The following is a 27174-nucleotide window of genomic DNA, read 5'->3' as shown; positions in this document are numbered from 1 at the left end:
ACACCCGTTCAGATGATGATCCGCGGTTTTCCTTCGGTCTACCTGAAGTGTGGTTTTCCTCAAGCGCTCGTTGACCATCTCCGTGTTGCCTTGCTCCTCCTCCAGCTCCTCTTCCAGCTGGGTGATTCGAGCGTCCAGCCTCCTCTTCTCCTCCAGCAGCGATGACCTGATGACACAGATTATTATTATTTTTTTTTAATTAATTTTCTCACTCTATGACTCAAACATCGACGTGAACACGACGAGTCTGAACACTGACTTTCCAGAGACGCTGTTGGAGATCTCGTCAGCCAGCTCGTCCCTCTCCTGCTCAGCATGTCGCCGCGCTCTCTCTGAGGCTGCGTGGTCCTACACACACACACACACACACATACACACAGGTTACTTCTAGGGCTGTAACGATACCCAAAATCCCGATTCGATTTATATCACTATTTTTGACCCACGGTTCGATACATTCCATAATATTTTTTTACATTTAAAAAACATTTTATTTAAACCAGTGTTTTTCAACCAGTGTGCCGTGAGAGATCGTCAGGTGTGTCGTCGTGGGAAATGATCCAATTTCACCTAATTGGTCTGAAAACATTTTTTTAAAACAAATAATTAATTATCTGCAAATAATATGGATATAAATAGTCAAGACACTTTGATAAAAATGACTAAATAGGCTACAGAGTATCATTTTTTAAACATTTTTGTTTGGTGGTGTGCCTCGTGATTTTGGCCCAAAAAAGGTTGAAAAACACGGATTTAAACAACATTTACTTCCATAACAACTTAATGTAACATTTAATAACAAATATTTCGGAACGCTGTGAACATATTAGAGACATAGATTTGAACATAAATAAATAAATAACCAAAGATTTCTCTCTTTTCTGTAACAAAACAATACTGTTCAGACTGGGATTTGTCCCCAAAGCATGCTGGGAAGTGTAGTTCTTCATGAGAAGCAGTTTTGTTCCGGTGGAAATAACTTTGTTTTGATAAACAGCAAAGGTAAGACAACATTTGCGCTTGTATTTTTTAAAAGTCAGTTGTTGTTTTGCTCTTATTTTGGGGCTGGATCGGTGAATCTTGTTCGTAGAGTGATAAAAATGCTACCATTAGTCCTAGTTATTACGCTTGATCATAATCCATTTTCATATTACGAGTATGATCATCAAAAAACATCTAGACCTCCTGTAGCTGTAAGATTTCAGCCTCCAGGCTCTTGAGTTTCTTCTCGCTCTCCTTGGACTGGGTGAAGATCTCGTCCCTGGAGGCTCTGGCGTCCTCCAGCTCCCTCTGGTAGTCCTTCATCTGAGCCTACAGAGGAACACAAACAAGGAGAAGGTTTTCATTCCAGCTATTGAGTAAGATACTTAATTAATAAAAAAACGTGACGCGTTTGCAGGCTTCCGAACCTGTAGTTTCCTCAGCTGTTTGACAGCCTCGTCCCGGCCTTTGTTGGCAGCTTCGATCTGTCCCTCCAGCTCATTCAGGTCCATCTCCAGCTTCTTCTTGGCGGCAACAGAGAGAGCTCTCTGCTTCCTTTCGTCCTCCAACTCTGCCTCCATCTCACGCACCTGCAGGAGCAACAACAACAACACAGCATGACGTCAATTTAATAAACTGTTTCTGCACAATGGTTTTAAAGGTCCCATATTGTACCCTATTAACCCAAGTTAAACTAGGTCCTGGTGCCCGAATGAACATGTCTGTGTCATGCTTTAGTCAAAATATCATAAGGATGAAGCACAATAGCAGTTCAATAACTCTGCCAAAACGGCCTTTTTCAGAACGCTCGGTTTTGTGCCTGATCATTTACATGTGAATGAAACCCAGGTAAACACGCATCCACTGCTTCCAGGGGAGTGTCGCCACCCATCACCTATTGTCATGCACCGTCGTCACAACCCCCGCTCCATATACCCCATAGTAATGTCCGTTTACCCGTTGTTACTGAGGTGGCGTGTATGTAAATTCCCATGCTAGAAAAAGACCCTGAACGCACCAGTGTTACTGCGGCTCCGACTGACGCGTGCGGATCGACAACACGAGGAGAGAACGTGGAAACGCGACAGAAAGGCAGCCTTTGGTTGAGAAGAAATGTAGGACGACATCTACATCTTTCTGCAGTGCTTTCAAACGCGTGCTCCTCATATCACCGATCCACACACGCCACTCGCTTACCGCAGGCACGTAACTGGTGCGTTCACGGTGTCCCTCCAGCATAGGAATTTACACACACGATCAACAACAAAGGGCTTGTGAAGCTTGTGGGGAGCTGTAAAGTACTCTGCCTGGCGGGGTGCCAACATTCACGGTGAAATGTGTTGCTATGTCGTCATTGCGAGTGAGGTTAAAACATTGCGTGTTTTATCGCCTATACTTACACAAAGTGGAACCACTAAAACATGACTGAGTCTTGTTTTTTTCACATTTTGGGGACTGGTATGGCCCACTGAGTCCCAAATATAAGTACTATAAGATTAAAAAGTTGATTTTGCACAATAGGGGACATTTAATATGTCGTTATATTCAGCCGTGTTGCACCTGTTTGACCAGAGCCCTCTTCTTCTCCTCTCCCTGCTCCTCTCTGGCCTGAGTGTCTCGCTCAAACTGAGCCTTCATGGCCTGCATGTTGACCTCCAGGCGCAGTTTGCCGTCCTCCGTGGCCTGCAGCTCGTCCTCCAGCTCCTCCAGCTGAGTCCTCATCTCCTCCACCTGCTGCTCCAGCATGCGCTTGGACTTCTCCAGTTCATGGACCTGTTCGTGCGGCACAGAAGATGACGTTAGATGAAACCGGACTTGTTTTGTTTACCCTTGTTTTTTACAAGTACAAAGATGTCACTCACGTTCTTTCCTACGTCGTCCTTGGAGCTCATCAGGTCTTCCATTTCGGCACGAAGCTGCTTGTTGAACCTCTCCAGCTCCTCTTTGGCCTCCAGGGCCTCCTCCAAAGCTCTGGCCATAGACAGAGCCTTGGTGTCCTTCTCTCTGGCCTCAGCCTCGGCACGGTCACGCTCCTCAGCGTAGCGAGCTGAGACGGTCTTCTCCTCAGCCAGCATCTGTTATTAAAACAGAGGCCTTTAATTCACTGTAAAACCCATGAAACATTTGGGGTTTAGAGGATCCAGATTTACCTGGTCAAACTTCTTCTGCTTCTTCTCCAAGTTGGAGACGATCTGTCTCTGGTGGTCCAGGTCCACCATCAGGTCATCCAGCTCCTGCTGCAGTCTATTCTTTGTCTTTTCCATCTTGTCCATGGACATGGTCTTCTCCTCCAGACGTTGGCTGGTCAACTCCATGTCCTTCTGAAGCTTCCGCTTGGCGTCCTCCAGGCTCTCCATCGTTCCTATGTCCTCCTCCAGTTTCTTCTTTGTCTCAAACAGCTACAGAAAACAGCAAAATTAGCCTTTTATTTTAGAGAAGGTACAGTTTGGATGTATATAACCTGCTTCCTGTGCTGTTTGTGAGACAATTACATTGAATATTCTTATATTAATGTGAGAGAGTGAATATAAACAAGTGTACCTGAGCTTGCACTGACTGGAGCTGTTTCTCCACGTTGCGTCTCGCCTCCTCCTCCTCCTCCTGCTGCTCCAACAAAGTGCTCTTATCCACCTCCAGCTGGCGGATTTGGCCGCTCAGGTTCAGCTTCTGACGCGTCTCCTCCTGCCTCAACTCCTTAAACACCAGAACACAAACAAGGAGCAATGAGCAAAATTACGCCACAAGATCTTGAGTTTCCCAAAAAATATGACTTTTTTTTTTTAAATAAATAAATAAAAATGTCATAATTTTTTTGGAAACTCAAGATTTCGAGTTTCAAAAAAAAAAAAAAAAAAAAATTATTTGCATGAATAGACAAAAAAAAAAAAATGAAAAAAAAAAAAATTCAAAACTTTTTTTTTCTAACTTTTTGGAAACTCAAGATCTCGAGTTTCAAAAAAATTTTGAAAACACTTTTTTTTTTTTTTTTTATAATTTTTTTGAAACTCAAGATCTTGAGTTTAAAAAAAAGAAAGAAAAAAAATTGTTCAAAACATTTTTTCCCTCTTTTTGGAAACTCAAGATCTCGACTTTCCAAAACATTTGGAAAACATTTTTTTTTGAATTTTTTTTTTCTTTTGAAACTTTTTTTTCCCATAATTTTTTAGGAAAGTCGAGATCTCAAGTTTCTTTTGACTGCCGGCCGCTCAAATATTGCACCATGTTCAGGGCTTCTTTGGTTCAGCACCGTGGACAGTGGTGCGAGTGAGAGAGAGAGAAAGAGAGAGATGCTCCTCATTAGCAAGAAGCATTTTGCTTATGGAAAGAAATGCATCCGTTTATGTTTAAACACAAAATAATTTTGCGAACTGTAAAGCAATGACAATGCTGCTTGCTTGGTAAAGGCCGTTCTTTCACACCTCTAAGTCTTGCAGTTTGCTGTTCAGGTTGTCCACTTCCTTGGTCAGTTTGACGCCCTTCTTCTCCGCCTCCTCCAGCAAAATGGAGACATTGTCCAGTTCAGTCTAATAAAGGAAATAATGTCATTTTGCATCATTATATCGCAAAAACACACGTCTGAAAGTATTCATGGAGGTATTTATTTACCTGGAGTTTGTGCGAGCGCTCAGCCAGCTCCCCCTTGGCCCTCTCACCCTCGGTGGCCCTGGCCGTGAACTCCTGCAGCTGAGCCTCCAGCTTCTTCTTCTTGTGCTCCGACTCGGACTTCGTCTGCTGCAGAGTCTTCACCTCGCAGGCCAACTCTTTGTTGTCGCACTCCAGACCCTGCTTGTTCTTCTCCAGGTTGGACTTAAACTATGAACAAAAATAAAGTGGGGGGGGGGGGTTTGTAGTTCTATGTTTGTAGTTATAGAATCAAATCTGATAATTGCACTCACCCTCTTGGCCTGGTCGAGCTGCTCAGACAGTTCTTCCAGCGCCGTCGCGTGTCTTTGTCTCATGTCCTGGATCTGAGCCTCGTGGTTTTTGGCCTCCTCGTCGATGGCCTTCTTCAGCTCGGCCACCTCCTGCTCTCGCTTGGTCCTGGAGTTCAAGTTAAGAGGAGTTAAGAGGAGAGGACACAGGTGTCAGGAGTTCAGTTCACTGATAAAACGTACCTGAGTTCCTGCTGGGCAGCAGTCGTGTCCAGCGTGTCCTCCAGCTCCGTCTTCAGAGCTTCCAGCTCCTCGCTCAGATCCCTCTTGAGTTTCTCTGCTTTACTGCGACAGATCTTCTCCGACTCCAGATCCTCCTGGAGCTCGACGAGTTGGGCCTGCAGCTCTCGAACCTGCTTCAAGGCGGTGTTCTTGTGGACGGCCTCTTCGTCACCTCTGGTTAGAGAAGCACACACGTAGGAAAGTTAGATTTCTTTTACTTTCAATGCTCACAATTGAGCCGGCATTGGATTCCAATCTATTATAACATTAATTAACTCTCTTTATGCTCATCTGATTTGCACTTATCACAGTTTCTGGTCCCAAAAATGACTATAAAATAGCTTTTTTATATATATTATGTGATATTCAGTGCTTAAGTCAGTGATATCTTTTCTGTTTCTCTGCTGAAAACATGGTTGTTATGCTAGCTGCGCTGTTAAATTCTCCCACTTACACAGACAACAACAAAAAATATCAGTATTTAAGCCGCTAGGCCTCAAAATGAGGCAAATCATTTGTTATGAAAGCTGAATTATCCGAGTATCTGTGACTAAAGTGATGATTTCTCTGTGTGAAATTTGTTAGACATCGACCCCTGTGATCTGATCTAGTGAAAGGAGGGAATGACAACGCCATATTAAAATGATCTGAGCACTGAGCTCCACAGATTTCTCAATAGAGGAAATACAAACGTGCGGAAAAGCGAGATCAAGGAAGGACTGAGCTGAATTAAGACTATATGTTAACACTGGGTTCAGAATGCTTTGAAAAAGAAAAACCATTTGCAAGGACGGAGAGGATCGTTCAACATGAATTTTCCTGTAATCAATCACACCCAGAGGCCTCCAGGACGAAAAGATCTTCATCAGTGTCACTGACAAAAAAGTCAAAACACTGCAGCTGGCAGCCGTACAAGTAGAAGAGAATAATGTGCCGAATCATGAGCTGCAGCGACCGAACAGGAAAGTTAAGTCACAGTATAAGGAACCCGGTGCGACTGACCTGGCCAGAGCCGTCTGCATCTCCTCCTCCTTCTTGGTAAGCTGGACCTTCAGCTCCTCCACCTGGACCTGGAGCTCCATGATCTGGTCCTGCAGGTCGGTCGTCTCAGCGTCCAGTTTGCGCTTGGCCTTCTCCAGCTCCTGGCGGGTCTTCTCCTCTTTCTTTAAACGCTCTGAAGGGAGGCACAATAACGCGTGATTATTGGGAAAATAAACCTCTGAACCTCTGCAGTTCATTCAGTACTTCCACGGCTGTAAACATTAAATATAACCAACTAGTGTCTTCATTTAGCTCGTATCTACATGTCCATCTATACTTATGTTCTGTAATTCTGTATTCAGAAGTCCTTACCCTCCAGGTCAGCCATGACCATCTCCTGCTTGTTCTTGACCTTGCTGAGGTTCTTGGCCTTCTCCTCCTCCTCCGTCAGCTGTGAGGTCATCTCACCGATCCTGTCCTCCAGCAACTTTTTCTCCTGTTAAAGGAAAATCAAAGATGAAGGTGAGACTGGAGCGAATGTAAGGGGTAGAATGTGTATGGAGACTTTGTTTCTACAGAACTACTTCATCATGTGCTTCGACAAAGGCTTCACAGAAGGAGAACCTGCTCTGCTCCACCATCGTTTCCAGATAAAATCCAGTCACCTTGAGGAACTTGGAGTTCTGGTCCTCCAGGAGCAGAATGTCCTCCTCCATCTTCTTGATTTTGGCCTCCGCTGTCACCTTGTCCAGTTGTAGCTTCTGTCGCGCGGCTTCCTCTTCGTCGAGCTGCTCCTCCAGGTCCTGTGGAAGAAGAAGAAGAAGAAAACACGAACTTAGAAACATGCAATCTACTGCCAAGAAGAATGAGATCTCAACCCCTGGACATCCAGATATAAACCTGGATGTGCGACTGCATCTTCTTCTTCTCGTTCTGCAGGCTTTGGTTCCTCTCCTCTTCCTCCTCCACCCTGGACTCCAGGTCGTGGAGTATCTCCTCCAGCTCTTGCTTCCTAGAGAGCAGACGAACTCTCATCTCCTCCGCCTCGGCGAAAAGCTCCGTCTCCGCGTGGAGCTGCTCTGCCAGAATGTTCTTCTCTTCTACGAGCTGGTGAAAGAGCGACAGAGAACGAGAACGTTGATTCAAATAAAATAAAACAGAAATACCCCTCCATAACTCGCTTGGCACAACAAAAGGACACGTTTACCTGCTGGTGTTTCCTCTCCATCTCCACGATCTCATTCTCCATCTTGACGTGTCTTTCCTTCACCTTGATCAGCTCCTCGTCTTTGGCCTGCATCTCCTCCTCCTGCCTGGTGACCTGCAGCAGAGGCTTCACCTGTGAAAGACACAATTCTACCATTTTTAACACCACATAGAACACAATAAACCAGTGTTTCCCAAACCCTGATCCTCAGGGAACTCTGCCCTGCCATGTTTTAGATGTTGCCCTGCTCCAAAAACACCTGATTCAGATGAAACATAACATTTTTGAAAAAAAAAAAAGAAAAAAAAAAGACAAAAGTTGAAACCTGATTTTTGTAAAACATTTTTTTTAAACAAAAGTTGAAACATTACATTTTTATAAATTTTTTTAAATGACAAAAGCCGAAATATAAAATGTTGAAAAAAAAGTTGAAACTAACAAAAATGACATTACATTTTTGAAAAGAAAATCACTTAAAAAAAAAAAAAAAAATTTAAAGTTAAAACATTATATTTTTTGGGAAAAAAAATATGGACAAATGTTGAAATTTTTTGTTTGGGTAGAGCTAACTCGCTAACTTCTGGAAAGGCCGTTAACAAGACATCGCACATATGAATTATAATGAAGTTAGAAGAGGCCGTTGTCATCACCTTGGTGAAAAGCCTCCACCACTGCCAGTGTCGTAGCTTCAGGTAAGCGGCACAGTTCCTCTGGAGGACCTTTAGCGCACTTAGCTGCTGCTGCTTCTTTGCAAAGGCTCTGAGGAAAGACACACAAATAGAGAATCGGTGTTTGTTTTTCACATTTTGGGGGCTGGTATGGACTCCAGAGTCCCAAATATAAGTATTAAAATGATTAAAAAGTTGATTTTGCATGATATGGGACCTTTAAACCAGTGCTTTAAAAGTCTGCAGTGAGACGTAGCCACTCACTTGCGCGCCAAGTATCCGCGGCAAACCGACTGGAAGTAGATGATGATGTCGGAGATCTTCAGGTCTCTCTCCTCCTCCAGGTGAGCCAGGACACCGGTCCTGAAGAAGATCTTACTCTGACCGATCCGGAACAGGTTCGGGTCGAGCTCCAGGGCTCGGATCTGTGAATTAAAAACGCGGAGAGATGTTGAGAAAGAACATTATTGGATGGGTTACAGTCACATTTAGTTTGAACTGTTATTTAAATCTGTGCAACTTCCACTAAAGCTGTCATATCTGCTCGTTGCAATGTTTTCGTTGCTATTTTTCATGGATGTAGATAGAAAATCAAGTATAATATCCTTGAAGGCGCCATATGTAAGAATGTGGCCAGAAACGGTTACTACATTCAAATTCAAAACACCGAGGTCTTTTAGGTTTGGTGTTTTGACGTAACTGGCAACCCGCGGTTGCTCGGCAGCTGAGACTCTAATGACTGCAATGATTGGTAGACGCCACATGACGTCAAAACATGATTTCAAAACATAAACATGATTTGCAGTCTGCAAAATATATTTTTTTAATGCAAATATTTTGTCTGTACTGTTGTTGTTGGTGAGTCCAGTTTGTTATATGAACATTATTCCTGAGTCTCTGTGACATATTAGGAGGATTTTATGGCCAGTTGCTTTAGATTTATTACATAATGCACCTTTAAATTGGATTAAGATAAACGGTGATGGTCTCACTTTTTAAACTAACACTCATTTGCAAGTAAGTCCTATACTATAAAATACTTAAATACCAAAAACAGTAAGTACGTTACCATTCTTTCACAGGCTTGTTTTCCATCCATAAATCCCTTGGGGATTGCGTTGGGCGTCAGAATCTCGTATCTGTGAGCGAACGACAACGTTAATGTGAACTAAAAAACGAGGGCAATACTTTCTTATTGTGTAAAATGTAAAATATACGGATGTTTTATTATTATTATTCTTTGTTTGTCCGTTACCTCTGTCTGAACTCCTGGAAGACGATGCGGTTAGGGAAGCCCTGTCTGCAAATACGAATCCCCTCCAGGACTCCATTACACCTGAGCTGGTCCAGAACCAGGTGAGGCTCCAGTTTACCAGCCTGAGACAAAGAAACACATCCACCATTAGGGAACGGAAATGAATACTGTATATGTGTGCGCTCCTGCATGCATTTCTGTTTGTATTTACTCTTTTCTCGTGGTTGGGGATGATGCAGCGGACGAAGCTGGGGTTGGTGTTCCTCAGCGTGGCCATGAGCTTGGCCAGCGACTCCTTGTAGAGCTGCCCCACCGTGCGAAACATGCCCTTTTTGGTTTTGTAGGTGGCGCCGAACGCCGTCTCGTTCATTCCCGTCACCTGGTCCAGGCCGACGATGCGGTCGACTGGTGAGGCAGACGAAGGTCGAAGGGAACGGGGGGGTTAGAGCGCGTTAGGGACTTTGCAGAGGAGCGGGAACGCTCGCTGCAGGGACAATGCGGCGGTTGCGACACAAGAGTGATGTGATGATGGAGCTACAATGACCAGAAGTGCAGATGGACGAGACGAGACGAATGCACGCTATATTCAAACAACGGAGCATTCAAAGTGTGGGACTGTGACGAGCTTCAGAAGCTGTCGGCGATATAGAGATGGAGAATGTAGCCTCTAGTTCTACATGTGCAGCCATCTGTGATGCTACTGAGAGAGGGAAGCACGTTTCTTGACAACAGCGTTTAATATAGTACTTTCTTTTACTGAAATCTATTATTTCTAACTGGGTGATAGTGACATGGAATAGAGAACTATGGTTGAATTTAAAATCTACAGCACAAAGTAACCTCTTTTAGTTTTAGTTCTTCTCAATGATGTTTCAACAACACACCAAAGCAATAGTTGCATTATATATGTATATATGTTTGTATATAAATATACATATAAATATATGTATGTATGTATACATATGTATACACACATATATAAATATATACATATATGTATACATATATATGTATATACATATATCCACACATATACATGTATGTATACATATATACACATATACATATATATATGTACACACACATACGTGTATATAATATGTATACATGTACATATATACACATATACACATATACATATATGTGTGTACACACATGTACGTATATATAATAGGTATACATATACATATATATTAGTACTGGGCGCGTAGATAGCGGCGGTTAACGACGTCAACGTTAACGCACGTTAGCGCAAGCCGCGTTTCCACGACGACCGACCGGAAAAAGACGCGGCGTGACGTCCTGTTTGCGTGACTTCCCGATTGTTAAAAGTAAAAGTCTCTAAAGTAACGCTAAACTTTTAAAAACAGAGGCACACATACGCAGTAACACAGGTACGCTAACGTTATTTGTTAGCGCCGCTCTTTTCCTTTAATAAACAGACCGCTCCAGTTTGACTGTAGGCTAACGCTAACAGCGCTAAAAGGAGCTAATGCAGCTAACGGAGCTAACTGGTAAACGGTGCCTGGACTCCGGTGTCGCGGCGCGTAAACGTGACGTCGCGCATGTCTTTTTCCGGTCAGTCGTCATGGAAACGCGCTGTGCGTTAACGTGCACTAACCGAGTGCCCTGCACTAATATATGTATATACATGCATACATATAGGTATACACATATATATACATACATATACGTATAAATATATATACACATATACACACATACATATACCACACTTCAATAGTCCAAATATTGGCATGAAGAATATCACCAGAATTAACCTCGACCAAAACTATTTAAAATAAGCTCAACAAAGTGACCCAGGAGGAGAGTTCTTCTCACTCTGCCATAAATATACACATGATGTCACTTATTACTGTCCCAGCAGCACATTAAAGACACCAGTAATTGATGAGACACAGTCTGCTGGAGTTTAAACTGAAGAGATGCAGCGCCGCCGATCTGGACCCTGTGCGCCGAAGTCTGAGCTCAGAGCCAAAAACAAATAGCGAGAAAACATCTGGTTTTCAATTCGCCGCTACTGCGAGTCCATCAGGGGAGAGGAGGAGGAGGAGGAGGAGGACGAGGATGGAAATTAATATCATTAAATATCCACCGTCCTTCAGTCACGCTTGAAAATCTTTAATTTGCTCATGATGTATCGCGTCACGGAGGAGGAGGAGGAGGAGGAGGACGTCAGCCCAGACAAATACTTTAAGCACCAAGATTCGACTTCATGGAGCAACTCAGTGTCGTCTACTCGACTGTCGACTACTGCATTTTGGCTGAGACGAGGAAGCCATGCAGCCTGGAAGCAAAATGAGAGTCAGCGCCAGTGTAGCTATGACAGACACAGACACCGGCTGAAGCATGAAACCCAATGCCATACAGCCAGATCTGGGCAAAAATACTGCATATTCAAGTGTTTGTGGAGCGTTTCTGTGTTTATCCTTTAAGGAGCATGCTTCCACAACTCAAAACAATTGTTTTTTGATTTTGGCCCAGGTCTGCGCTCCAGAACGACCCAGTCATTCACCTGCTGGCTCATCCAGACTAGTGACATTTTCATAGAATGACGCTCTTTGAATGGTCTGAATCTCTACAACACAGAGAAAGAGACAGGGAGGGGAGGTGGGGGGGGGGAGGCGACGTTATAGTACGTTCATTCTTGGAAAAACCATCAATGCACAAGTGCAGACAGACAGCTGCTGTTAGAGTGGAGGGCTTGAGTGAGAGAGAGACGTGTCAGTGTGTTAACTGATGTAAACAGATACATATGGAAGAGGATTAGGGCCACACAGGAAAAAACATATTTGAGTTATGACTTTAGTCAGAATTCTGAGATTTAAAGTAAGAACTAAGAGATATAAAGTCAGATTTCTGAGTTTTAAATCAAGAATTCTGAGAATAAAGTCAGAATGATGAGTTTTAAAGTCAGAATTCTGAGAATAAAGTCAGAATTATGAGTTTTTTAAAGTCAGAATTATGAGAATAAAGCCAGCATTATGAGATTTGAAGTCATAATTATGAGAATAAAGTCAGAATTATGAGATTTAAAGTCAGAATTCTGAGAATAAAGTCAGAATGATGAGTTTTAAAGTCAGAATTCTGAGAATAAAGTCAGAATTCTGAGATTTAAAGTCAGAATTCTGAGATTTAAAGTCAGACTTGTGAGTAAAAATCAGAATTATGAGTTTTTTAAAGTCAGAATTATGAGAATAAAGCCAGCATTATGAGATTTGAAGTCATAATTATGAGAATAAAGTCATAATTATGAGATTTAAAGTCAGAATTATGAGTTTTTTAAAGTCAGAATTGAGAATAAAGTCAGAATTATGAGATTTAAAGTCAGAATTATGAGTAAAAATCTGAATTAAGAGTTTTTTTTAAAGTCAGAATTCTGAGAATAAAGTCAGAATTATGAGGTTTAAAGTCAGAATTCTGAGAATAAAGTCAGAATTATGAGATTTAAAGTCAGAATTCTGAGAATAAAGTCAGAATTATGAGATTTAAAGTCAGAATTATGAGAATAAAGTCAGAATTATGAGTTTTATAAAGTCAGAATTGAGAATAAAGTCAGAATTTTGAGATTTGAAGTCAGAATTATGAGTTTTAAAGTCAGAATTATGAGATTTAAAGTCAGAATTATGAGAATAAAGTGAGCATTATGAGATTTAAAGTCTGAATTATGAGATTTAAAGTCAGAATTCTGAGTTTTAAAGTCAGAACTCAAATCTTATTTTCCTGTGTGGCCCTAATCTTCTTCCGTACATCCACAACACATCCAGAAGTGATATTTTCCATTGCTGGTTTGAAAGCAGCTTACCGTCTTTCCAAAGCTCAGCGACAAACTTGTCAGTGGACTGATGAAGGAGCGTGGCCACGTTGTCGTTCAGAGGGTCCATGTTCTTCATTAACCATTCGTCTGCTTTATAGTCCACCTGTGGACATGAGAGGAACAAGAGGAAGAAAATCAGCTTACAACACAGCAGCAGATGTTTCTTTAGTTTCTTTCGTATTGCATGAACAGTAACTTTGAGAAAGATCTCTTATTGATCAAGAAATAAATAATAACAACAATAACAAAAGAGGCCGGAACACAGAAGAATAAGATAACCAGAAGAGGAAAAAGTGGAAAAACAAGGAGACTATTAGCTCAAAGCTACATCACCTTGAAGAACTGGGTAACTTTTAGGATCAGTATGGGTCCAATTCCGGTTAAAATCACTATATTGGATATCGGATAGATAAAAATGTAAATAAAAATCAGCAAGAGAAGAATATTAGTTACACAGTTGGAGAGTTTTGTATTTTAAAGAGCTCAAAATGGCACAACGTCACAGTTAAAAAGGTCTAAAAAAGACTGTGTCCAAAACCTGAGTTTGTGACTTTGGTGATCGTGCCATCCTGAGCATCTTTCAGTTTATGCATGGCAAGAAAACTCTGAACGGCACTCAACTCAACTCAGCGGCTGTTTGGCTTCTTAGTGGAACGGAGACGGACACACTTCATTCAATAAATCGATTCCACATTAGTGCTCGTGCGCTGGGACAAGGCCATTAAAACAAGATGCTAAAAAAAATACCCCAGGATATGTCGGCGAATAACCAACACAAACAATTATTATTGAGTTAATATGTACACATGCGTTCAAAAGTCTGGGCTCACTTAGAAATGTCCTTAGAAAAGCACTTTTTTTTCAATGAATATAACATTAAATGAATCAGAAATACACTCTATACATTGTTAATGTGGTAAAAACGTCTGTTTTTTAATGGAATATGTACACAGGTGTATAGAGGCCCATTTCCAGTGTTCTAATAGAACATTGTGTTTGCTAATGTCGTTAGAAGGCTATTGGATGATTAGAAAACCCTTGTGCAATGATGTTAGCACAGCTGAAAACAGTTTTATTTGGAATAAAAATCATTATTTCTAATCTTGTCAATGTCTTGACTATATTTTCTATTCATTTTGCAACTCTTTTGATGAATAAAAGTCTGACTTTTAATGGAAAACACAACAAAAATTGTATCGGTGACACATCATTACAAACAACTTCATATGCGCATAATAAAATGTGCAACTTTAGGCTTTATGACCGAACAGAACATCCCAAATCTCACTGTGGTGTAAAGCGACACAGTCCACATGATGGTAAACAGATGTAAGGTCACTCTGCGACACACACACACACACACACCACACACACACACACACACACACACTATTGAATAACACCAGCGATGACATCCAAATCCACTCCCCGTACGACGTCACATAAATCAAACCAAAGTCGAGTATTTCCCTGAAATCCCACCACATGAGAACCATCCATCATTATTTTTATCTGAGCACCGACAGCCATTAAACCTTTCACTGGCTTGTTGACGTTACCACAGGAGAAGATCGGTGGCAGGGGGAAAAAAAAAGAGATGTCTTGGAAAATGTGACTACGAAATACGCGACGACGAGCGTTTCCAACACAGAGATACTAATACTAAGAAGCGAGCGACCGCGTATACGCGGATACCTTCGAGGAACTGTATAATTACATACGACGGACGTTTATCGTAAACTAAAACAGCTGTAAATATGAATGCAAATAACCTCAGTGAAATTCAATGGTATCCTTCAGTTAACTGTCATTTGTATGGAAAGTATTCTTTTTTTGCTCCAGTGGATTTTAAGGTTTGAAATAGAGCTGCAACTAAGGATTATTTTCACGATTAATCGTTTGGTTTGTTCTCTTTTTTATATATTATTTTAATTCAGTCATTGTATTTTAACCCTTTTCTTTTCTTTTCTTTCTTTTACTTGCATTTGGCCATTTTCCAATGTGTATTTGCACATAAGCACTTTTGCACTTTCTGTGAAGCACTTTGTAAACGTGCGTTATAAATAAATTTGACTTGACTTGGTCCATAAAATGTCAGAAATTGATTAAAAAAAAACGTTGATCAGTGTTCGTCAAACCTGAAATATTCACATTTAAGAAGCTAAAACAATCAGAAATCGAGTTTTAATCTTGAAAAAAGCTTCAAACCGATTTAGTAATCGATTATTAATCGATTAAAATGTGTTTCCATGGAAAATAATGTAATCATGTGGTGTAGAAGGGGGCAGAGTCAGCGTCCATTTTGTCCACACTTTGATCAACAGAAGCCGTTTCTCTTAATAATCCATTAATTCGATGAATTGTTTCAGCTCTAGTTTGAAAAGAAGCAACAACACCAACAATAGAACCAACAATTCTTAAAGAGTTTTAAGAAAGCTGCTAACATAAAATAACCCCTATAAAACATACCCTGCCAGCATAGTGGATGATGCAGAAGTCAGCCTTATCCTTGAGCTGACGCGGCCTCTGGAACTTGGTGTGCGTTCCCTGCTCCTGGATCAGCTTGTCCACAAAGGTCTTGTCTGTAGCCTTTGGGAACCAGCACTCTTCGTCCAGCAGAGCCAGCACTCCTGGGGGGTTTGCCTGAAGGAAACAAGCACCGTATGTCAGAGAGAATTAATGACAAATGAAAGAAATAACACAAAAACACATATTTTGGTGAACAAATGCAGCTTCAACGACTTCAACGACTCAGACCGACCGGCCTCTCGATGAGGTCGATGCAGGGCTGCAGGTCCAGGCCAAAGTCGATGAAGCTCCACTCGATGCCCTCCCTCTGGTACTCCTCCTGCTCCAGGACGAACATGGTGTGGTTGAAGAGCTGCTGCAGCTTCTCGTTGGTGTAGTTGATGCACATCTGCTCGAACGAGTTCAACTGGAAAAGCACAGATACAGTAACTCCTACCGGAAATGTAGAGAATCAAATGGTACATACAGTCGTTTTCACCAGTGTTTCCCAACCCTGATCCTCAGGGAACTCTGCCCTGCCATGTTTTAGATGTTGCCCTGCTCCAAAAACACCTGATTCAGATGAAACGTTACATTTTTGAAAAAAGAAAATTCACAAAAGTTGAAACATGACTTTTTTTTTTTTGACAAAAGTTGAAACATGACTTTTTTTTGTTGAATGGACAAAAGTAAAAAAAAAAAAAATGTTTTTTGTTTTTTTTCCCCCCCAAAAATGTTATATTTCAACTTTTGTTAGTTTCAATTTTTGTTACTTTCAACTTTTTCCCCCCCAAATCTTATATTTCGACTTTTGTCATTTAAAAAAAAAAAAAAAACAACTTTTTTTTAATGATTCAACTTTTGTTAAAAGATTTAAAAAAAAAACTTTTTAACTTTTGTGATTTTTTTTTTTTTTTATTCAAAAATGTTTCATCTGAATCAGGTGTTTTTGGAGCAGGGCAACATCTAAAAACATGGCAGGGCAGAGTTCCCTGAGGACCAGGGTTGGGAAACACTGGTTTACACTACTGCTCAAAAGTTTGGGCTCACATAGAAATGTCCTTATTTTTGAAGGAAAAGCGCTATACATGCAAAGCAGTATAAATTATATCCATGGAGTCAGACCAAACCTGGAAAATCTCAAAGCCAGCGATGTCCAGGATGCCGATGAAGGAGGCGCCCTGTCGTTTGGTTCGGTCCAGAGCTTTGTTGATGCGGTGGACCAGCCAGCGGAACAGACGCTCGTATGTCGCTTTAGCCAACGCCTCGACAGCAAAATCAGCCTGATGACAATAAAGGATGAGAGATATTATAAGACTAAAGCATGAGAAGAGAAAGAAAAATGTGTATTTAACCAATTAAGGCCTGAAGCGCCTGGAACGCCGACCTCGTCGTCTTCAAACATAATTACGTCTTAACCATAAATCCCGGTTCGATTTGTTCAGCGCGTTCGAAGTTATCAGCGATGACGTCATAGAAGAATCACTGCCTTCAGAAATCTCTCCGCTGTCAAAGTCCTCCACGTTCGCTCGAAGAAATTTCAAAACAATGTCGCGAGGAACCCCCACGAAAATTGACGTATCCGCTCTCCCGGCTCTAACGGTAGAAACGCGGCAATGCTTCCCCGGCGTCAATGGGTTAATCCATAAAAAGGGGGGGGGGGGGGTGGTTGCAGGTGGGAACATTCATCACCATCTATACTCTGGATGAAACAGAATCTTGGCAAGTCTGTAAAAACCCTTATGAGTCAGACTTTGCACTGATATCTCATTCAACATCTGCACTTTAAATAGCGATGAATGATTCATGACGTGCTGCGGAGACGTTTCACAGAAGCTTCTTTAATAGAATATTTTTGCCTTGTTACCGGTAAAATATACAGCAGAGCCAGCAGTGTGGTTCTTAATGGGATGACTTCACTGTTTTAAACGTCATTTCTGAGGAGCTTCCACTCCTCAGTAGTGGTAATCATCATAAATGAGTTTTATGGCCCCAGTGATTTTAAGTGAAATTATCAATTATAGTCGTATAAACATGGCTCAATCAGTGGTTAAATGAGAGATAAAAACAAAACAAAACAAAAACACAGACCTGCTCTTTAGTCTGAGCTTTCTGGACGTAGTCTCGTCCCACTTTGATCCTCGGTGACAGGATGGCTCTGGTGAACTCCATCACATTCAGACCGAGCAAGTGACACAGCTTCTGAGCAGCTGGGGAAACAAAGGGAAGAAAAAAAGAGATTCATTCCAATTAGAATGAAAGTAGACAAATATCAGAGGAGAAAAGGTTCTTATTTCTGCTTGTGGAAAAGCAGAAGAAAAGCAGAATCTAACCGAGCTCAGCCAAGTCTCACGACTGCAAAAGACATGTGCTCTAAAAGCACCGGTTCTGCTTGTTGCATTTGGGAATATCTGCATCATCGACATTAGCCTCATCCTCTCTCTCTCTCTCTCTCTCTCTCTCTCTCTCTCTCTCTCTCTCTCTCTCTCTCTCTCTCTACTTTATTTGCCAAATATGCGGTGCCACATGTGGAGGAACTGGAAGGATGTGCCCCATTTCCTTCAGGAGTGAAAGTGGATTCATGGCAGGTTGACAACGACTCTCGGGGAAGAGAGACGACATAAATCACCGGTCCCTCCGTTCGGTGGGTGATGGAGGCAGGAAGAGGGGAGGAGAGGAGGTGAAGAGGGAAAAAGAGGGTGTTCTTGACCTGTGAGCTCAACACGACAAGGGTGTGAAGCAGATGGAGAAGGATAAATGTGTGTATTTATGTGTGTGTGTGTGTGTGTGTGTGACACCTACCAGTATTATCAGGCATCGAGGCTTGGTCCGTGTTCCTTTCCTTCTTGAAGATGATGTTCCCAAACTGAAGCACCGACGACACGACCTTCAACATTGCTGCAGGTTTGAGAATACAGAGACATTTTTTTTTAAAAGCAACAATTGAATGTCAATTTATTTGGGAGTGTCGTTTTTTTTTTTTACGTTTTGGGATGCAACAATCTGATAAAACGTACCCAAAATCTCCTCATGGCCAAAGCTCATGATGTGCATGGCCTCCATCGTCTCCTGGAAGTTGTCCTTGTCCTGCTGTCCCGGGATTGGGATGTTACCGTTGGACAGGAAACGATAGCTGTTGAACCCGTCCAAAAGCAGATCCGCTGGAGACAGAAAAGTGGGGGAAAAAAACATTTTATTATGGTTTTTTTAAACACTTTTAGTGGAGACTGACACATTTTTGATGATGGTGCAATAATGCTTCTGTCACAAGATCCCTGAATGCCGAACGTTTGATTTCTAATTGGATTCTAATGGCATCAATAATCGCAATTTTGTAAAAGTAGAACCATATAAGATTCTTCGGCTTGTCCTCATAGGAGAACCCTTATTGGTTCAAGGTAGAACTTTTTATGAAGGTTCCACCAAGAACTCTTTTGGAGGGTTCCACCAAGAATCCATTTAAAACCCTTTATTCAGGGAAGGGTTTTTAAAGGGTTCTCTGGATCAAAATGGTTCTTACTGGAACCATTAGTGTTACCAAGAACCCTTGAAAAAACCATTTCTTCTGGGAAAGGGTTTTTCAGACGCATATAGTTCCAGGTAGAACCTCAGCCCTTGTCGAAGAACCCTTTTGGAACCCTTATTTCTAAAAGTGTATGACTAAATGCACTGTCAGGTATAAAAGTGCTAAGTAGAACCATATAAGGTTCTTCGGCTTGTCCTCATAGGGGAACTCTTTTTGGTTCCAGGTAGAACTTTTTTATAAAGGTTAAACCTGGAACCCTTTTGGAGGGTTCCACCAAGAACCCTTTTGGAGGGTTCCACCAAGAACCCTTTTAAAACCCTTTACTCGGAAAAGGGGTTTTAAAGGGTTCTCTGGATCAAAATGGTTCTTATTGGAACCATTAGTGTTACCAAGAACCCTTGAAAAACCCTTTCTTTGGGGAAAGGGTTTTTCAGAAGCAAATGGTTCCAGGTAGAACCTCAGCCCTTGTAGAAGAACCCTTATTTCTAAGAGTGTACATTAAATCCAATCAACTGTAAAATAATGTGTTTTTTTTAGTTGAACCTACTCAGTGTTCACTAAGCTACTGGTCTAATAAAATAAAATAAAATAAATAAAATACTGGAGAGAGGCTCTCAAATGAGTACATAGCATAAATATAAGCCTTTAAATCATCAACCCCTACTTTAATAAATAAATAACCCTCACATTTGAGGTGCTCTCCAGCTCCAGCCAGCAGCTGGTAGAAGACGTGGAAGGTACGCTCATCTTTGGCTTGACGAATCGCTCTGGATTTTTCCAGTAAGTCTGACACACGGTCTGGTCAAGGGAAAAGCAATCTATCCAGAGAGTCGGAGTTCAAACGATCATACACTATTATTCCATCTACAAGGACTTTTAAAAAAACAGGATACAGGTTTCGATATTGGCTCCGACGATGTATCCAGTGACATCAAAGTTGATCCGGATGAATTTTCCCTGCAGGGATGAAGTGAACACAGGATGTGATGAAGTGAAATCAATCAGTGGCTGCTGATGTAACACACACTTTACATCACTTACAGGGCTGGAAATAATGCTTCGTTCATCATTACACACAATTTAGTTTGGACAAACTGGACGCAAATCAACACCAGGAACAGACGACAGAGGTTTGCATCTGAGGGAATTTCCACAGTCGTGATGAAGCAATGGATATATATAGAATATAGATATAATATAGATGAGTGGAGCTGGTCTAAGAGGCATTAAAGTACATTAAAGGCTTCATTAATGACTAACGGGCTACATGGGTCTGTGTTCCACCGCAGAATAATTTAATTACTTCCATTCAGGGTTAGGGTTACACAAATGCCAAATAAAGATCAGCCATGACAGCGCGAGGCTCTGACAAACATTTAAACTTTTAGTCAGGGAAAAAGGCTTACAAATCGTGACGAGTTGTCATTTTTCACCGTCTTGGCGTTCCCGAAAGACTCCAAGATGGGGTTGGCTTGTAAGAGCTGACGTTCCAATTCACCCTGAAGAAAGAAAAAACAACAAAAATTAAAAAACAGGAGGATATTAGAACGGCCTGGTGTCACTGCAAAGAAAGAAATGAAGTGTGATTTTAAGTCAAAACTGAGTGAAACAAACAGCATGCAGAGACAAAGACAGCAGATAATGTGTTAGAACACAAAAAAACCTGTGTATACATATATATATATATATTTATATATTTTTTATTAAGTAGACCAATAGTATTTTAGATACAGGCCAGTGACTTAAAGTGTGGTCGACCATAATGGTCGAGTCGTACTTTAAAGGGTTAAAATAAAAGTCTCTTTTAATAACAAAATATGATTTTAAATATAAAAAACATTACTTTTTTTCTATTTAGGCTTAAAGTAAACATTCTACGATGTTCGATCTTTTAAAGGACAACACGTGAAACGGTTTAAAAAAGTGAATATTCAACATTTAACAGCATATATGTGCACTAAGAATGCCAGATAATGATTTAAAAACTCTAAATACATATTAGACCAAATAAATTAGATAAAAATAAATAATTTCCTTTCATATTGTGACTGACGGTGTTGACAAAAACAATAATAACTGGAAAAACGCATATTTTATGAAAAAAATAATAAATGAGGAGTTTGTACCGGTACATTGCTGAACAGCAATGAGATAAGTAACTTTTTTTTTTTCAAAATGAAAACCCATTTTAGCCAAATTCCCAAGAATCAGTGATATATTATAATAATACATATACAGTATATGTTCCCAAATGTGATATTTCTCAGATAACGATATTAAAATGTCTTTGTGAGCTTAACCGTCATTTTGAGGCTTTAATTATTCGACGTCTTATAGACTAAACAACCAAGATAAATTATATGCTATCATACATGTTGACTGAAATCTGTATTTGCACAGTAAACATCGTTACTGTCGTTTAAATAATCTTCCCAAACCGGATTAATGCAAATATGCAGAGGAAGTTTTATCTCGCAGAGTTTAATGATGCATCACGGAGCTTCATCGCGACACAGAGAACATTTCTAGAGGATTTTGTTTTACGACGACAAAAAGAAAGACGAGAGCGACTTCTACAGATGTTTGAACAGGTGGTCCGGCCATAATCTCTGTCACGACCGCAGAATCCACAATGACAGAGAGGGAAAATAATTTCTCCTGCGCTGTTATTCCTCTCCCCGAGGCTAAGTGGAACAATTTCCCATTACGTCAAAAAAAATAGCTGCACTAAGAGAGGTTGGAGGAGGAGGAGGAGGAGGACATTTTTTCCATGAAAGGGAAATGAGGAATCATCGTTGCGCTTTAGTATGAGAGACATGTAACGTGATCTGAGGCAGAAGAGAACCAGAGTTTCTCTGGGCAGCTGCAACGAAAGTGGACGAGCCTGAACCTCGTCCAGAATCCCGGAGCAGAGGATTTCAGCCAAAAACCTTTTGTGTCTGCGTAAACACAGGCATGTGGTGCAACTTGGTGGGTTATTATTGTTCACTGGCAACGTCTTCCCATCTGTGAGGTCTACTGGACACTGAGAAGATTATAAAAGCTGATTTTTTTTTACTTCAGTGTGAATATGTCAACACGTCATCGGTCAGAGCTGGATCCCCCACATGGGATGGGATGGACGATTGTGCAACTGTAATATAACGTAGAACATCAGTCAACACTACGACACAAACAAACCTATTTACCTTATTTAAACCAGGGGTTCTCAAAGTTTTGATACCTGAGGGCCATTTTAGGAACCCAACATTGGACTGAGGGCCGCCAAAGGGAAAAAAAAGGATAAAAAAACAGAAAGAAATCCCATTTGTAATAATTTGTAATGTAATCAGATTGCTGTTCTACAGTTTAGCGTTAAAAATATAAGCGTTAATATAATGTAATTTAAGCATTAATGTAATTTAAGCATTAATATAATAACACTTTATAATTTACTGGGTAATTACCCAGTATTTTGGCCATTGTTCTTACCTTCTAATTACAGGTTAATACCAAGTAACACATTTCTGTTACCATATATTTACTGGGTAAATAGCGAGTAATTGGGGGCTGTAGCTACCTGCTTATTACCAGCTTATAACCCAATAATACACTAAAATTCACCATATAGAAACCAGGTAAATACACAGTATTTTTGTTTACACTTATTGGTCTGTATCCAGTAATGTCCAATAAACATTTAACAAGCTTAGTCGCTCCTGGATTAAAACTATCAACTGTAATTCATTGCGGGGCCGCCAGAAATGTTTCTGCGGGCCGCCATTGGCCCCCGGACCGCACTTTGAGAACCAATGATTTAAACTATTATAATAAGACCTCAGAGCAGTTTTTTTTACAGACGAGTGAAGACAAAGACGATCACTCAAAAGTGTCAGAGGACACGTGGATATTGTTTTAGAGTCTATACTGTACGTCTACTCCAGGGGGCGCCAGATGTGTTGACAAAATTATTACAAGTTGTGCTTTTCACCAGCAAGAAAAACAGGAAACAGAAAAAAAAAAAACAAACAAACAAGAAAAGTCATGAGATTTGTCGATTATATTCCTCGACAGGCGACTATTCTTCCAAAAAGGAAAATAGAAACTTAAATAAAAACAGAATATTACGCTACAGTTCAAACGTTTGGGCTCACCTATACAATTATTGTTGTGTTTCCCATTAAAAGTCAGACTTTTATTCATCAAAAGAGTTGCAAAATGAATAGAAAATATAGTCAAGACATTGACCAAAATTAGAAATAATGATTTTTATACAAAATAATCATTTTGCCCTTCAAACACAAGGGTTTTCAAGGGTTTTCTAATCATCCAATAGTCTTCTAACACCATTAGCAAACACAATGTACCATTACAACACTGGAAATGAGCCTCTATACAACTATGTACATATTAAACCATTAAAAACCAGACGTTTTTACCACATTAACAATGTATAGAGTGTATTTATGATTCAGTTAATGTTATATTCATTGAACAAAAAGTGCTTTTCCTCCAAAAAGGACATTTCTAAGTGAGCCCAAACCTTTGAAAGGTCGTGTATCAGCTTCATTCATTTGTTAAACGGAGATTAAAGTGGCGATGCGGCGCAAAAGCGTGTGGATTAAGTCACTTGTTGGTGTTGAAGAGAGAGCAGAGTGGGTTAAAGTGAGTGAGGTGAAATTTATAGGTAAGAAACTAACGTACTACTCACGTAAAACAGGGCTCCACTCTGTAGATACGGGGAGATTCAATTATGGTTATTGAGGGAAATAATAAACTGGGTCATGGATACAAGTGAATTATTTTTATATGCATTAATATCACCAGCAATCTGTAAAAATAGATAAATCTTGCTACACTGGTATCAACTGAAATGTGTGTATTCTGCCTGAATTCTTAAAATAAAACCTGATCCACATGAAAATGACATCAAAACACCTGCTGAACGATTTAAGGAAATCACCTGACTGCAAATTTCCTGCTAGATATTGCAAGTGCAATGATTATTCATATAAAATCACATCATTTTGACACCTTCAAAATATTAACTACTAAATGCAAGGATTAGAACTTGAAGACCTTGGTTCCAACATGAATGTTCTAGGTTTTTAAACGTAAAATAAAGCCCTGGTGACGATTACAATAGAGTTATTAGCAGCTCTAATAGAGTAACATACTTTCTGCTCCTTCCTACTTCTACTACAGATGTTTCTGACATTGCAAATAGCAGATTTTAAACTATTACTGAGTCACGACGACAGATGAAAACACGTATACAATCATGTATAATAAAGTGTCGATCACAACAATGGAAATATTCACGAAAGATAGAAAAATGTTTTACTTACAACAGCGTTTTGAACCTGACAAAAAGAAAGACAAAATTTTAATTTTTTTCAGACATTTTTGATTCCTTTTGGCTCAGAGCCAATGTCAGTGGAGCATGCACATGGAAATGGTGTATAAAAATAATAATAATAATAATAAAGACTTGCCTGTTGTTTCACTGGTTTAGGTGATTCTGGCTGTTTGGTCCAGATAAACAGATGTTAGAAAGCACGTACATACACTCGTCCACAACAAATTAACCTTCACCACACACAACTCATTGCTATTAAAGAGATATTTCACCGTTTCAAAGATGAATGTCTATTAAAACCGGGTCATCTGTGCACTAGAAATGTGAAATAATATTTGAAGAAAGTGCCTTCTTGGCTGAGAAAGGCAGAAAATTGTACACAAACGACAACAACTCCCAGAATGCACTGCGCAGGTGAAAACTACGTTCCGTCATCGTCTTCTCAGTTTACGAGGCCAAATTAAAGAGAGCCAGAGCCGGTCGTCAGCCGTTAGCAAAGACGGCGGACGCCGTGTTTACGTCCTGGGAATGAAATCTTGTCCGATTGGACGAGGAAGTCTCATCCCCCTATGGGTGAGTCTAAAAAGTGCAGATTGTAGTTTCAAACACTGAAACGAAGCCGTCCTCACACAGAGGACAAGATTGGAAAAGGGAAAACAGATTTTTTACAACTAAGTGGAAAAATTGAGGGAGGGAAGCACATTTAAAAAAAATACTACTGCTATACTATCGGAAATCGGTGAAGTATCTCTTTAATTCTATTTTCAGATTAATCCACATTAGTATTATCAATGTATTGTATGAGATGTTTATGTCAGACTAGAATAAATCTGATAATGGAGAATAAACACTCACAGGAATGTTGTGGTCTTTTCTGCCTTTGTGGGAGGAGGCCACGTGTGCCAGGTACTGAATGACCTTTTTAGTGTTCTCAGTCTTTCCAGCTCCTGACTCACCTCTGGATATAGAAAAGAAAACACACAAATACACACAAGACAAATGTCTTCAGAATGTGATGAGAACAAGATGTTGGGATTACAACGCCGGAGTCTGCATTCCAAGTCAATAAAGCTTATCATATAATAGTATAATATCACACACAGTACTGTGCAACTGACCTTTTTAGAATAGAATAGAATAGAATATCTTTAATTGTCATTGCAAAGTACAATATTGAGGTAGAAACGCTCAAATCGTTGCAAAAAAGGTACAAGAAACAACAGACAACAGGCACAGTATCAATTAACTAAGATAAAAACTGTATTAAAGATCATTTTAAAACACTTTTCTACATGAAACAGTAGAACAAACACAGGTTTTTGCAATAACACTAAGTTAGGGTTTAAGAGAGCCAGGGTTGTGTTCCAGTTCAAGTCTAAACCTAAAGAAGATGTTTGTTTTTCTGAAAATACTTGAACTGAATATGTGTTTCCTGTAGTTTTTGGATGTGTTATAACAAAGTCATTAAGAAATAATTCTACTGTATAGTCATTATAGCGTTGTTAAAACAATAAATCCAACTTTTGCATCTGAGAGGCTCTATTTTTGGTCGTGTGGTTGTGTGGAACTCCTTCTTTTCACTGTCGCACCGTGAATGTGTGGCAAAGAAAAAAAAAATCAAGGCGTGAAATCATCCCAAGTCCTCAAAAACGTTCAGGGCAGCACTTTAGAACGAGAGCGTGCCTGAGGTTTTACACTAAGTGCACATTCACGCACACCGAAGTATGCACAAAATATTGTTTTTCGCTCTTCAGAGCGAGGCAGACGAGTGTGCAGGGCTGTCAGTCGGTCTCTGTGGCTGCGTACGCACAGAGCGGAGGATCATCACAGGAGGGTTGTGTCAGAGTCTCTGTTGTGAGGCCTTTGGGATGTTGGGTGTTACATTCCTCAGCAACACCACTCTTTTCTCAAGACAAACCATTAAAACAGGGAGTGCTGACTTAAGACTTCTATATTATCCCGGCCATATTTATTCTTTCTTATTATTTTGTTTGCACATATCTCATTCAAGTATTTTGGAACAGAATGTGCAACAGGAAAACCAATTTAAAAATGCTAATCAAGCTTTAATTCATTAATTAAAGGTGCCGTATGTAATAAATCTAAAGCAACTGGCCGTAAAATCCTCCTAATATGTCACAGAGACTCAGGAATAATGTTCATATAACAAACTGAACTCACCAACAACAACAGTACAGACATTTGCATTAAAAAAATATATTTTTGCAGACTGCAAATCATGTTTATGTTTTGAAATTATGTTTTGGCGTCATGTGGCGCCACCTACCGCCGTCTACCAATCGTTGCAGTCAGTAGAGTCTCAGCTGCCGAGCAACCACAGGTTGCCAGTTACGTCAGAAAATGAAACCTAAAAGTATTCTGGTATTTTGAATTTGAATGTAGTAACCGTTTTTGGCCACATTCTTACATATGGCACCTTTAATTGTCATTGCATGGACAGCAGAAAATGAGGAGTAAATTCTCATGTGTACTTCAGGTTGTCAGCAAGTTTTGGTACAGAAACAGGCGACGCAAAAGTTGTAATTTAAATATGTTAATGATGAACGAATGCTCAATTAAAAGAACCTGTAATCCCAGCACTTGCTCGTATCTTAATATCATACTATAGGAGTTTACTTTTGGCCCTCTAACGGAAAATGTTCGGCTAATCTGAGGGTTGTTCATTCAAAAATAATCTAATCTATAATGAGCCCTTCA

The 27174-nt window shown here is 40.3% G+C and overlaps 1 protein-coding gene across 1 annotated transcript in view; it reads right to left on the bottom strand.

Moving 5' to 3' along the window:
* The window catches only part of LOC310943602 (myosin-10-like), a 52182-nt gene that overhangs the window by 4388 nt on the left and 20620 nt on the right, over positions 1-27174 (bottom strand). The window contains exons 5-39 of the mRNA XM_083909223.1: positions 25312-25414; positions 24593-24622; positions 20525-20617; positions 20012-20075; positions 19806-19904; positions 18610-18753; positions 18395-18490; positions 17684-17802; positions 16723-16875; positions 15846-16019; positions 15554-15727; positions 13073-13187; positions 11783-11845; positions 9458-9651; positions 9247-9368; positions 9061-9130; positions 8256-8416; positions 7974-8082; positions 7324-7455; positions 7017-7223; positions 6782-6919; positions 6489-6612; positions 6138-6309; positions 5097-5309; positions 4878-5022; positions 4588-4794; positions 4401-4505; positions 3523-3675; positions 3132-3380; positions 2844-3056; positions 2542-2754; positions 1410-1571; positions 1183-1311; positions 260-348; positions 43-166 (exon numbers count right to left, since the gene is read on the bottom strand). Coding sequence (XP_083765349.1) covers positions 43-166; positions 260-348; positions 1183-1311; positions 1410-1571; positions 2542-2754; positions 2844-3056; positions 3132-3380; positions 3523-3675; positions 4401-4505; positions 4588-4794; positions 4878-5022; positions 5097-5309; positions 6138-6309; positions 6489-6612; positions 6782-6919; positions 7017-7223; positions 7324-7455; positions 7974-8082; positions 8256-8416; positions 9061-9130; positions 9247-9368; positions 9458-9651; positions 11783-11845; positions 13073-13187; positions 15554-15727; positions 15846-16019; positions 16723-16875; positions 17684-17802; positions 18395-18490; positions 18610-18753; positions 19806-19904; positions 20012-20075; positions 20525-20617; positions 24593-24622; positions 25312-25414 — 4858 coding nt within the window. The remainder of the gene's footprint in view (positions 1-42; positions 167-259; positions 349-1182; positions 1312-1409; positions 1572-2541; positions 2755-2843; positions 3057-3131; positions 3381-3522; positions 3676-4400; positions 4506-4587; positions 4795-4877; positions 5023-5096; positions 5310-6137; positions 6310-6488; positions 6613-6781; positions 6920-7016; positions 7224-7323; positions 7456-7973; positions 8083-8255; positions 8417-9060; positions 9131-9246; positions 9369-9457; positions 9652-11782; positions 11846-13072; positions 13188-15553; positions 15728-15845; positions 16020-16722; positions 16876-17683; positions 17803-18394; positions 18491-18609; positions 18754-19805; positions 19905-20011; positions 20076-20524; positions 20618-24592; positions 24623-25311; positions 25415-27174) is intronic.

The sequence above is a fragment of the Microchirus variegatus genome, assembly GCF_963457635.1.
Source record: "Microchirus variegatus genome assembly, chromosome: 23".
In the NCBI taxonomy this organism is placed as follows: domain Eukaryota; kingdom Metazoa; phylum Chordata; class Actinopteri; order Pleuronectiformes; family Soleidae; genus Microchirus; species Microchirus variegatus.
Note: the sequence above shows the minus strand (reverse complement) of the source record. Positions and strands in the feature narration are given on the sequence as shown.